This window comes from Podarcis pityusensis, assembly GCF_964106645.2.
Source record: "Podarcis pityusensis genome assembly, chromosome: 1".
NCBI lineage: Eukaryota > Metazoa > Chordata > Lepidosauria > Squamata > Lacertidae > Podarcis > Podarcis pityusensis.
This window is the reverse complement of record NC_138028.1, coordinates 35914565-35927188: the sequence shown is the minus strand read 5'-3', so window position 1 is coordinate 35927188 and position 12624 is coordinate 35914565. Positions and strand designations below refer to the sequence as shown.

The window sequence follows — 12624 nt, the reverse complement described above, 5'->3', positions numbered from 1 at the left end:
TACAATCTTCTCAGGAAGAAGTAGTGATTGCCACCGACTTGGACAGCTTTTAAAAAGGATTAGAGACAAATTCGTGGAGAATAAAGCTACCAATGGCTCCTAGCCACAGTGACATACTGACTCCAATGTCCGAGGCATCATGCCACTGAATGCGAGTCGCTAGGAGTCAAAGAGTATACAGGTGGGGGCCTGATGTTGTGCTCAGGTCCTCCTTGCAGGCTTCCCATAGGTATCTGGTTGGATGCTATTGAGAAACGGATGCCAGACCATTGCCCTAACCCTTTAGGGTTCTTGTTATGTTATGATGAACTCCAGATTGACTGATCCAAAGTAAAACAAAACAAAAACAAAGTGTCCTCTATGTTCTCCTAGAGGCCTGACAGAACACGTTTTGTACAAAGCAACATGATACGGGGCAGCCAGAATCTCTTGTCCATTAGGAGCCTGTATTTATTTATTCCACAAGCCGCAAAATTACACCCTTACAACTTGCATTTAGTAAGTCTAGAATAGCTGCCCCCCCATCCTGCTCCATACTCAGAATCAACAGAGGCATACAAAGATGATTACTTTACACATAAAAATAAACATTCAAGGCTACCAGTCACCCTAATAATAAAAATTAGACAGCAAGTAATTCATCCTCAGCCTTAAGGGACCTCGAGTCTGTGCTTAGCTCTGCAGGAAGAAACTGGTGCTTATTCCACATATCCTGAAGGCTGACCCCACGAGGACTTCCACTAGCAGCTTTCCTGGGGGAGATAAGCGCACTTCCCTTGGCTTCCGGGGCTTGGGAATATCTCTTTTTCGACCCAAGCAACCCCAGCCCTTTATAAGACGCTGACACTTTCCTTCCAACCCGGCTACACTTTCCTTCCTTGTGCGGAGGCTTGGCAAGGACACCTGAAAACTTTGAGGTGACGGGTGTCCTGCCTTTGGCTAGAAACCAGTTCCAAGGGGGGACTGGTCGCCGTGGTCCCCTCTCTCGACACCAGTGCTTTATTGAACCTAAAGTCTACCCCCCAGCCCGCCTCACACTCCACCAGCGGGGAACTGACGCGTGTGTCCCCCAAGCAGCGGAATCCCCTCAGCCCGCCCCAGAAACCTCCCCAGCGGAACAGCTTACCTCCGACCAGCGCCCCGACGGGACTCCCAGCCGGCCAGGATCGGCTCCTGCGCCTCCTCTCCCCGAGAAAGAAAGAAAAGGAGGAGCTGCCTCCGCTCGCCGGCCTGCAGGCAGCTTCCGCGGGGGGAGCCGGGCTGCGTGGCTGGCTCCGCAGGGTGGGGTCCCAGGCAAGCCGAGCGCTCCCTCCGCCGCCGCTTCTCCCCTGTGAAGCAGGGAAGCCCCGCGCCCTCCCCGCGGATCAGCAGCAGGAGGACGACGAGGAGGAGGAGCCGCCTCTCGGGGCGCCCTCCCTCTTCCCCGCGGGAGCAGCCGCTCAGGGCCGTGCAATCGGGCCCCGAGCCATCGAACGCCCACGGCGGCCAAGCGCAGGCCTCGCGCCCCGGGAGAGGCTCCCGCGAGGAAGGCGGCGCGGCGGGCCGAGGCTCCCTTCTCGGGTGGCGGGGCTGCTTCAATTCGCAGCAGGCGCCCCCTTCTCCTCCTCCTCCTCCTCCGCACTGCCTGCTTCCCCCCCTTCCTCTTCCTCTCTCTCTCTCTTCTGACAACGCTATGCTGGTCTGTGCTGTAATCAGTAGGCGTGCATATATATATATATTTTTTTTTTAACTCGCCTGAAAGGGGTGAAACCGTTGTCATTTGTTTTCGCAGGAATTATTGACGAAGCCGGATCCTCCTCCCCGCCGCACCATGTTGTCTTCTGTACTCACACACCTACTGCGCTCCCTTTGCCAAGGCTGAAAAGTCTCGGCCTCCACAAGGATGAATTGGTTTGGAGCCGGCCCCAGGCAACCACAGACAAATAACTCCGCTAGTTCCGCTCTGGAGTCAAACTTTTCTTTCATTCGGGGCCAGGGCCATTCCTTTCCTTAAAAGAGAGACTGAGACTGAGAGAGTTGGGCTTCGCTTAGCAACCAAAAAATGACGGCAGGGGAGTGAGTCTTGTCTTTTTAGCCTGCATTATTTTTTTATTTTGAGAAAACATTTCCTTGTGGCCCTGCCTTCTTTTAAAACATCCACATTCCGTCTTGCGCTGCCACGTCTGCCCCCTTTGAAATGCATTTGATCTGCTGCATTTGATCTAACTGCAGTCACACACACAATTCTGTTCACAACCCATGTGCGGGGCAGCCCACAAAATGTTTGCTTCTTTGGACTTGGATGTTCCAATGAACTCAGCAGGACACTGCCTGGTTAACACATTCAATACATTTCCAAGATACTTTGAAAAACATGTATGTGAATGCTCTTAAGCTTGATAATTGGCTCTGGTCGTTGACAGAAACCCAACAACCCAAACAGTAGCAAAAGTGATTGTGATAGAAAGTCACTTGGGCTACCTGGAAGCAATAAAAGCATTATAGGCAGTATTGAAACTTACCATAAGTGGCTGAGGCTTGTTTCCCATGCCGGCACAGGTCAAAGTGCTGGTGCTTATCTTCAAAGCACTCTACAGCTTGGGATCCAGGTTCCAGAAGGAGTCCCTTAAAGACTGTCTTTATGTTACAGTGGTGCAGCAATAAAATTGCTAACACATTTGCAAAGTTAAGCAGGGTCCTGTATGGTTTCAAACTGGATGGGGAACATGCATAAAGATTCCTGCTTTGCAGTGGCTTGGTCAAAGTGGCCCTCAGGATCCTTTCCAATGCTATCATTCTATGATCCTATGTTGCCCTGGCTGAGCTAAAATAGGTGGCAGTTGGGGAGATGTCATTCTTGATTGTAATGATCTGCCTCTGGAATGCTTTCCTCAGAGATGTTGCCTGTTACTTATAAATCCACATAAAAGTGGATTGAGGTATTTTTGGTGCCAGGCACCATATCATTTATTTTAATTGTATACTATTCACAACTGTGTGGTCACACTTTAACCCACAACATGAGTAAAATACCAGAGATTCCTCAAATAGGCCGAATGCAACTCTGAGGGTCTCTAGCAGGCCAACCAAATCCCCTGTAAGCCAGGGTAAACAAATACACATTGGCGTTTCTGATGGTTTTATTCCTGCAGTGCCTTGCAAACTAGTCACATCAGACTGCAGAGACTTCAGATGTTGCAGACTGTTAGGCAAGTTTGACCATTACCTTAACCACCCAGAATAGCTCTGCTGGAGGGCAACTGAAAAAGTAATTTAGATTTGTTGCCATCAGAGTCAGAAACAAGTGCCTTCATGCTGGTCAACTTGTTTCTCCAAATTTGGTGGGCGCAGTAATGCCCACTGTTTGCTCTGAGTGTTTTTCCCAAGGCCAAAGTATCCCTACAAGCATTGTAATGATGACTGTTGACTGAACTCTATCCAAAAAAATGTGAAACAACCTGAGTCACTAGCTTCATTCACTTTGTGCTTAATATTACTCATAATGACCTAAGACAGCTGACTGTAACACGAAGGGGTTTTTTACCGTTAAATGCATGAGTGGAGAATGGCGTTTACTAATGCACTGAATGAGCCAACAATCTGAAGTTCAATCCAGATAAGGCACTCTTGGTAGGTGGCTCCTTAGACTGGATGGAAGGGAGGTTGCCTGCTCTTGAAGGGGTTCCACTCCTCCAAAGGTGCAGATATGTAGCTTGTATGTACTTGTATGTACTTCTAGATCCTTTGTTGTTGCTTGAGGCTCAGGTGGCCTCAGTGGGGTGGAGTGCCTTCCATCAGCTTCAGCTGGTGGCTCAGCTGCACCTCTAGCTAGACAGGGATAGCCAAACTTCTATTGTCTATGTTCTGGTAACCTCTAGATTGGATTGTTGCAACACTCGTATCTGTAGAGCTGCTTCTAAAGATGGTTTGGAAACTTCAACAGGTGCAGAATTTGGTGACTAGGTTGCTCAACGGTGCAAGATGGTTTGAGCGTATTACACCAATCCTGACCCAACTGCACTGACTGCCAGTTAGTTTTCCAGGCCCAATTCAAAGTACTGGTTTGGACCTATATAGCCTTAAACAGCTCAGGACCGTAATACCTCAAGGACAAGCATCAACCTGGACCCTGGGCTCATCATCTGAGGCTCTTCTTTGTGTGCCTCTTCCACACGAGGTCCAGAGGGCGGCAACACGAGGCCTTTTCTCAGTTGGTTAGATAGAGCAAGGCGCTGACAATGCCAAGGTTGCAGGTTCAATCCCTGTAAGGGACAACTGCATATTCCTGCACAGCAGGGGGTTGAACTAGATGATCCTCAGGGTCATTTTCAACTCTACGATTTTATGATTCTGCAGAGACTCCCCATTTGTGGAATGCTCTCCCCAGGGAGGCTTGCCTGGCGCCTTCATTACATATCTTTAGGTGCCAGGCGAAAACATTATAACCAGGCCTTTGGCCGATTAACATTCTATGTCCATTTATATGTGTTTGTGGGAGGGGGTTATTGGTTTGTTTTTGTTTTATTATGTATTTTGTATTTTTATGTTGTGAATTGCCCTATGATCTTTTCTTTAGATGAAGGGTGATATAAAGATTTAATAAATAATAATGAGGGAAGCTGATTATTATAGTCTCCACAGTAGCATTCCACCCTCCCCTCGTCCGTAATCCAAAATATGTTGTAATCTCTTTCTAATGCAGCACATTGCAATTGATTAAGCGCCTTACATTCACATTTTAATATGTATGGAATTAAGAAGTTATATCGTGACCAATATCCAAATATTGTTAAAAAGAACATGATGTACTACTATGAAATTTAGAGCAGTCAAATAGTAAAAAATGTACAGATCAAAGCTACGTTAGGGAATTTACTTTTTTTGATTTTGCAAGTGGTTTTCAAGAGAATGCTGTAATATAAGCAAGTGGGGAGCCAACTAGTCATCTACTATCTCATTACATATTGGAATATAGAAGCCCATCATCAAGCAACATGCATGCCTCTGGAATGATAAGAAACAAGCACTACAATAGAACAGAATAGAAATTATTTCTTTTCTGTAAAAGAGAGTAACTTGATCACATGATTCACCCCAGAGTATCACAGTGGAAGCAGCACACAGGTCAATGTCGCAAACACTGGAAATCAAAGATTCAGTACAATTTCTTCACCATTAACAAAGTGTCTATATTTATGATGGAGAATGTTCAATTTTAAAGTCCTAAAAAAGGAGCCGGGGTAGGTTTTTTTTTGGGGGGGTGGTATAAAAAGAGCTATCACCAAAAGCAGGAAGAATTACATTCCCTAAATTGCCTCAGCCACCATTTCTCACCCATGTTGATGTAGAAGTGCCAATCTCTTCAGCTGGCTGACTCATGCATGGAAGGCTAAAGATCCAAAACAGATCCCCTGTTCACCCTTTCACTGCTGCATCTTTCCTCAAAGCCTGTAGTGCTTTGAGGAGCTATAGTTTGGTTCAAGGATGACCTAATCATTGGCACAGGCTGAAAGCAAGTAGAGACCATGAACATGTCTCTTCATCCTTCACTCTTGTTATGGTGGACATCTTGTTTCTTTGTCATGTTAAGAGTGCCACAAAAATAGAATCCTGGGAACTGGCTATTACTATACATATTTATTTATTTATTTATTTGTACTTATACCCAACCCTTCACTGCCCCAGGGCAGGTTACAAAAAATCAAGAATAAAAGAAAAGGTATGAACTCAGTCTACCTTCGCCTAGCAAAGCAGCAGTGCAGAATAGCAGTATGTAGGAAAAGGGTGGATGTCTGCTCAGCCAAAGGCCTGGATAATGAAGTTTGTCTTGACTCAGTGTCAAAAAGCACATGGTGGTGGTGCAAAATGGACCCGATGCCACAACCTGGGAATCTCCAAAGTGGAGGCCATCTCCTGTTCACCCCTCAACCCACAGAGAGTGGTGGCATTACCAACAGAATAGATTCAAAGACAGTTCTGCAGCTGGGCCTCTTTTTCTCAAAAAACGAGAACCACTGATTGGTTAGGTCCCATACACGAAGGAGGAAGACATTTTGAGGTAATTTAACTCAAAAGAATTAAATTATTTATTAGCTGGGCTTACAGAAATCTTTTCCTCGCTCTCAAATGCTTAGAATCCATTGAACTATATTCCTTAACACAACCGTGCAACATTCCTCAGGCAGTATGCATGTCCTTAAAAAAATTAATCACTTTTTCCCTCCTCAAAACTCAATCATATGACTGAAAGGTCCATTTGTATCCACTTTCAACACCTGCCGGTTTCCATATGTGCCGTACTTGAGAGCAACGCCAGCCTCTGCACATTTGGTATTTGCAGTCAGTTCTCGTTCGCACTGAGTCACAAACTGGGAATACAGCTCCATCCCGATTTCCTTTTCAATGTTGGAATGATACTGCATTCTTCTCCCCTTCAGTTTGCCACCCAGCGTGGCCTGAGGTATTACTAATATGCTGCCTGGCAAATCCAGAACAGAAACGTATTCGCCGCTTTCCGTTTCACTCAACTTCACATTCACGAGCGTATTGACTGCAAAGACAGAGAAGAGAAAAACGACTGCAGTTAGTAGGTTTGTGAAGTGGTTATGCATTAGCAATGCAGCAAGTTAAATTCTGCCCGTAAGGACAAAAGTCAAGACACAGGCATGTGAAACAGGGATAGTACCTGAATTCCAATGTCCAGTTTCCTCTTATACAATAGTGGAGAAGAAGCACATTTACCTGTACATTAGCTCCCTCTACTGGCTACCTGGTATACATTTCTATATCAAGAAAAATGAGCAAGTAGAAATACTTCTAACCGAATTAGGGTTAAGCCCAATTAATTTAATAGTTTTTTACTGTCTCGTAATGGGCCATGAATAAATACTTCTTTTGAACCCTTATTCTGAAGCCTTAAAAGGGACAGCTATGTATTCTCACTTCATTTCACTCTCCTGGTAACCTGGTGGGTCATAGATTATGCTAAGAGATAAGTCTGTCCCTAAGCTTCATAACTGTGAAGGGATCTAAGTTGGGTTCGTCCTCACTCATGCTTTGCAGTACACAAGATAGTACTTTGTAATAACACAAGTTATTAACTAATTTGGAAAGACTAGTCCAAGCTCATAGGGTTGCATCCAACCAAACTGTTCTGTTAGTGCCAGGACTTGTACTTGTGCAATAGAACTTCTCCTCAATCTCCCTTCCTTGGTTCATGCAACACACCACCCTAAATCTGCTCTGGAGGACTGGGGGAACCCACAGAACATATTGGGGGGGGGGCATGTGGGGAGAGCAAAGAGAGGGGAAAATTCATTGTGCAAGCAGAAGGCCTTGTGCAGTCAAGACTTCTTTGGATATAACCCATGATTAAAATCCTACTTCGCCTTAAGTACAAATGGAAAAGAATTTTTAAGAATCAACCCCTTTGCTGCTCTTCATCACCCATATCATTTGCAAGAGAAGATGATCAAAAGGTAACAAGGCGCAAAGGTGTGAAGCCCTTTCTGACATGTTCATGCAGTGGGAGCTAAAGCCAGAAGTCTTTGGCCACAAGGGAATCAGCAGTACCTGCTTCTTGAAAGAACAACACTGGCTACAAGCGTTCTGTAAAGAGAAGGCTTGATACTGAGTGTGTGCCACTTAACAATTTTTATTTTCAAAAGAAACTGCAGTATAAAAGAAAAGGAGGACAGAAAGTAACAAACATAGTTACTGATTCAGGCTACATTTCAATACTGCCTCAAGCCTTAAGCTAAATATGGCACTGTATTAATAACGCACTCTGCATCAACAAGCTTATTAAACAGCAAACCTTAATAAGAACAAGTTAATTAAAAAGCACATCGGACTTGTATGCAGAACGATTCAGAATGAAATACTTGCTTAGAACTTTCCCTGGAGAGCAGTTTTTAATGATTCAAAGCTTTTCATTACAAAAATCTCATGAAACAAGTTCTTATTACTATTTTATGATAGGCTCAATGGTGCAGCTGCAGTTATTTGCATATTTTAGTGCCGTTTTAAAATGGCTGTTTTTAAATACTATTTTATCTAAACACCTACCCATTTTGGGAATAATTTCTTCACTAGCCCCTTTGAAGAAACATACATAGATTATAAGTCCTCGCTGTATCTATTCAAAATAACAAAGAAATATATTTACACATCCATATACCCATACGTTTTTTACTGTAATTAAAGAGATCTATTAATATTGTACATGAAACCACAATCCTATGCATGTCTTCTTAGACATGCATGAGACTTATTCCCCGGGAAGTATGTCTAGGATTTAAACCTTAATTGGAAAACTCATTCATTTCAGTAGATGTAAACTGAAATGTTTCTGTATGCAAAATAAAAGCAATTTATTTTCCGTGTCTAGATTCTGAAGTAATAGGTAATCTAGGTCTTAAAAGGTCACAAGCTAGATTTCTTTTAGTGGGAAGTTGTGGAAAGTACCATAAAGACCACACTCAAATAAAATTAAACATTTTTATATCTGGGAAACATATTTCTTTGTGCCTCAGACATCATACTTTTAAAAACAACTTCTTCCATGATAGAGAACTGAATGTTTTATTTTCTCTGTTTCTTGAACAAATAAATACAAAGTTACATAGTTTATTTTGAGGCATACACGGCTGATATACACTCAAAATATACTTAGGTTTTCCAAATTGTATTCAAATTGTTAAACAAAATCAGCCAAAAATCAGCCAAGCAGCAAGCATGTTCCATACATTGTTAGTCTCCGATTATCAGTTGAATCTCCAGTCACAATCTTCAGAGTACAAATAAGCTGATCTCAGAATAAACATGAGGTGTATTGAAACAATAATGCCTAATCTGCAGCTTAGGAAAAGATAATTAAAAACAAAATAAGCCAACAATAATATTGATGTCACTTCACAATGTCCTGTAACATCTGGGGGACTGTGTAAATATGATTTTAATAAAATAATGATAACTATCCTCATTTTTATAATGTTGCAACCACCCTGTAAGGTAGGTCAGAGATGAATTTGAATCCAATACGTCAAATCTGAGATGTCAAATGTTCACTACTCCAGGTGCTTTCACAATATGCATGGCCTACCGGTCAATGGTAGACTGCAAGATTCAATTCCTGGTGTCTCCAGGTCAGCCTAAGAAAGAGTCCTGCCCCAAACTCTGGAAATCAGCTGCTAGATGAACTAATGCAGTGGTTGTTCCTAAACTCTGTCCCCTGCTCCCCACAACCTGAAAATTGCTGAGGAATCACTTGATTTTTCTGCCTGCTGTAGCAACTGTAAAGTACTGTGCTACATGAATCTACCGGTAATTGTATTTTTACAGACATGCTGTGGACCACCTGAGTGAAACTCATGGAGTACCAGTGGAAAAAGTTTGGGCTGCTTCCCAAGTTTCAGTAGGGGTGTTCACACATTACATTAAGCAGATGTACTTTCTGTGCACTTGTGTACACTACAGTCGAACTACACCAACCAACGATTATGCTCTCTTCCATACTAGCACCTGAGCACGTGCAGAGACAGCTCGTACCTGTGTTCAGTGTAATGTGTGAAAAAACCTGATCTCAGAATTAAGTCTCGCCGAAATGTTAAGTGTATATTTTGGTTACTAGGCAGTTCGCTCCATGACGATCGTTCCCCATGCAAAAAAAGAAAAAATGGGGGGGGGGAGGGGGAGACGCCTCTGTAATGCTAAGCAATATGAGAAGAAACCGTGGCTTTAAACTTCACGCGTGAAAACGTCCACTATTCCGTTTCAGGATTTTTCCTGAGTGCCGGAAGCGATGGGGAAAAAGCCATGGAAGCGAAGTACTTCCGGCACTTGGTGGGGGGATCCTCACGATTATTACAAAAACCCGTATTGACTCCGGGACATCTTGATTATTTTAGGAAGCAAGTAGGGTGATGTGCAAATTGAAGATCAATTCGGCGGTGGCAACATTATTATTATTATTATTATTATTATTATTAATTATTATTATTATTTTGGTGGGGGTAGGGACGAGCAGGCAGACAGGAGCAGAAAGCGATGATCTCTGCTCGCCAAGTCGGGGGATGCCTTATTGAAATCAAAGCGGGGCAACCCCGAGAGATCTGCCCGTGCAGACGTTACCTCCACCCACTCGGCTTCGGAGTCCGGCTCGGCAGGCTTCACCTGCAGCCTCGCGTGCAGGCATTGCTGCAGAAGGGCCCGGGCAAAAGGACCCCGGGTCGAGTCGGCCATGGTCCGCGGCGGAGGAAACCGGGGAAGGATGACGGTCCCGCCTCCCGACCCGCGTTTCTTCCCTTCTCCTCCCTGCTTGCAGTCGCTGATGGCCGAGGAAGCCGAGCGACAAGTGTCAGGAGCCTGGAGACGGGACTTCCTGGTTCCTTCTTGATTTCCCCCTTCTTCACGTAGGCGGAAGTGAAAGCTGCTCATTGAAAACAGGATTGTGTCTTGTTAGCAAAGCCTGGAAGGAACAGAAGCCAGAGATAGAAATCGGAATCGTGAAAAGTGCTTTGGAATCATTGGATGAAAGCTCCACAAATACTTGGTCAAATAGCCACCGTTTATTTGTATGCCGCCTTTTGATTAAAAATATATATGTTCAAAGCAGCTTACAATAGCAAGGAGAGGACAAATCTTGGCCGGAGGAGGCAGTTAGTGTTAGTGAGGTTGCCTTGCTGGCATGAGTCACGTAGGGGGAAAAAGGTCCTGCAGGATTGGGCCTTTACATTTGTTTTAAAGCTACAGTATGAACAGTTGATAATGAATGGAAAAATACGGTAATTGGGCCTTATAATATGCAAATAATAAAAGCACATTGGTAAGAACACACATTGGTAGTGATGAAAATGCAAGATCTCACGGAATTCAGAGACAAACTAGACATAAGAAGTGTGCTTGCACACGAAAGCTCATACCAAGAACTAACTTAGTTGGTCTTTAAGGTGCTACTGGAAGGAATTTTTTTGTTTTGACTATGGCAGACCAACACGGCTACCTATCTGTAACTAGACATAAGAAGCACAGAGATGCTGCTAGTGCATGTCAAATACAAACAATTTTTGCCATGAAATTACGGTATTGGGCATGTCTCACAAGCTGCTTGCCATTGATTCCTGAGAATGGGGAGATACCTAGCACAACGGCTTCACATCACACTTTGTATCAGATGTTATAAGAAACAGCAAAGATATATGTAGTGGTGACATCTTGTATTAACTATTTTATTTATTTTTACAAAAACATGTTGGAGCATTCTACCTGAATGTCAAATCTTGTAAGATTTATGAATATGCAGTAACTGGAAATAAATGGGAAAAGATGCAAGAATGTACTAATATATCAAAATAAAAATCAGATGATGTAATGCAATGGGGATAGGGAAAATTGAAAGCACTTCAATAACTTTCTCCAGATGTGCTGACTCTCCCGGTTTACTGCTTTACTACCACGTGATACGCAAGAACCAAAGGTCACATTAATCACACCAAACAAACTAGCGATCATGTTACAAGAGTTCATAATGATTTTGCAGAACATCAGTTCTTTCCCCCTTTTTTGCTGGTACTTAGGGAATATTGTACTGCAGACATAAATAAGCTTTCTCTGTTGGTGTGTGTGTGTTCATGTGCATGCAGAAAAGCAGCTTCCGTATCAACAACACATAGGCAGTACTGCTGGAGAGAAACAGGAGAAGCGAGGTTTAAGTATTTTAAATAAACCTTTTTTTTAAAAAAAGGAAGTGGTGGCAGGGAAGATGAAGGCAGGGAAAGGTAAAATAAGTGCAAACTGCATAAACGGCAAGACAGTATATTTGTCTGGAATCAATTTTTTTTGTCCTAAATGCACAAATTTCAGACACACCAAAAATGTAAATATAATTACCATACATACAAGGGTAACTTCTATTGATCCATATGAAGAGGCTACCAGTCTGGTTCTATATTAATATGCCAGAGTAAAATCTTTAAACTAGAGGTGGGAAACCCTTTTTCAACCCAAGCGCTGCATTTCTTTCCAGAGAACTTTCAGAGGGGCATATGCCAGTGTAAATGTAAATTGTACCTTTGTACAAGTAGGCTAGTTTTTATACACATTCCAAACCCTGTTTTCCTGTTCAGACCACAAGCATTCGAAGAGACAAACCATCTGGGCAAAAATACTCGCGGTGCAAAGCAGGAGCAGTAAGGGGTGTGTTTGGAGGACCAGATAGAGAGACCTGCTCTAGTCTAAATGGAACTTTGCATCTCAAGGGTTGAACAAATGGCCCTTCATGCACTCTGACTGTGAAGACTAGATTACTATTTTAAGTATTTCTATCCCATTTTCCTCCAAGCAGTTCAAGGCAGCATACATGGCTCTCCTGTGCTCATTTTATTCTCAGAACAACCCATTCAGCTAGATAAAGAGTGAGAAAAAGTGATCTGCCCCAACATCATCCAGTGAGTAGAGATCTGCAGCAGCCTCATACCTAGTCAACTAATAATAGGGACATGCACCAAATACACATCCACGCATCATCACACAAAAGACAACACCTGCCTGTCTGCAATCCATCAGCCCCAGAGGCACAGCTGGCACTGATCCTGTTACACCCAGTCCTCACACATCCCTGCAGGCAAATATTTGAGGTCACCTATG

General features: G+C 43.5%; 2 protein-coding genes across 4 annotated transcripts in view; both read right to left on the bottom strand.

Annotated features, from left to right (window-relative positions):
* HEATR5A (HEAT repeat containing 5A) overlaps window positions 1–1257 on the bottom strand; it is a 65372-nt gene extending 64115 nt beyond the window's left edge. The window contains exon 1 of one of the 2 annotated variants that reach the window (XM_080977513.1): window positions 1127–1257. The gene's annotated coding sequence lies outside the window, so the exon portion shown is untranslated. The remainder of the gene's footprint in view (window positions 1–1126) is intronic. The other variant, XM_080977514.1, reaches the window with a different exon arrangement.
* A 4781-nt stretch (window positions 1258–6038) lies between these two features.
* DTD2 (D-aminoacyl-tRNA deacylase 2) lies at window positions 6039–10830 on the bottom strand. 2 transcript variants are annotated; one of them, XM_080979528.1, is made up of 3 exons: window positions 10111–10830; window positions 8047–8116; window positions 6039–6529 (listed from the first exon to the last, which is right to left on the bottom strand). In XM_080979528.1, the coding sequence occupies exons 1-3, from the start codon at window positions 10414–10416 to the stop codon at window positions 6204–6206; spliced, it is 702 nt and encodes a 233-aa protein (XP_080835654.1). In that variant the 5' UTR covers window positions 10417–10830; the 3' UTR covers window positions 6039–6203. The 2 variants fall into 2 exon arrangements, with proteins under 2 accessions (XP_080835654.1, XP_080835655.1); XM_080979529.1 differs by having other exon boundaries at window positions 10153–10816.
* Window positions 10831–12624: the final 1794 nt, after the last annotated feature.

Excerpts from the sequence above, each read along its gene's own strand:
- DTD2 (XM_080979528.1), bottom strand. The coding sequence starts at position 10,416 with ATGAGCAGCTTTCACTTCCGCCTACGTGAAGAAGGGGGAAATCAAGAA. Across the intron at positions 8,117-10,110 it reads CCGAAGCCGAGTGGGTGGAG|ATACAGCGAGGACTTATAAT; the intron begins GTAACGTCTGCA and ends TATTTTGAATAG. Across the intron at positions 6,530-8,046 it reads AGAAATTATTCCCAAAATGG|TCAATACGCTCGTGAATGTG; the intron begins GTAGGTGTTTAG and ends CTGTCTTTGCAG.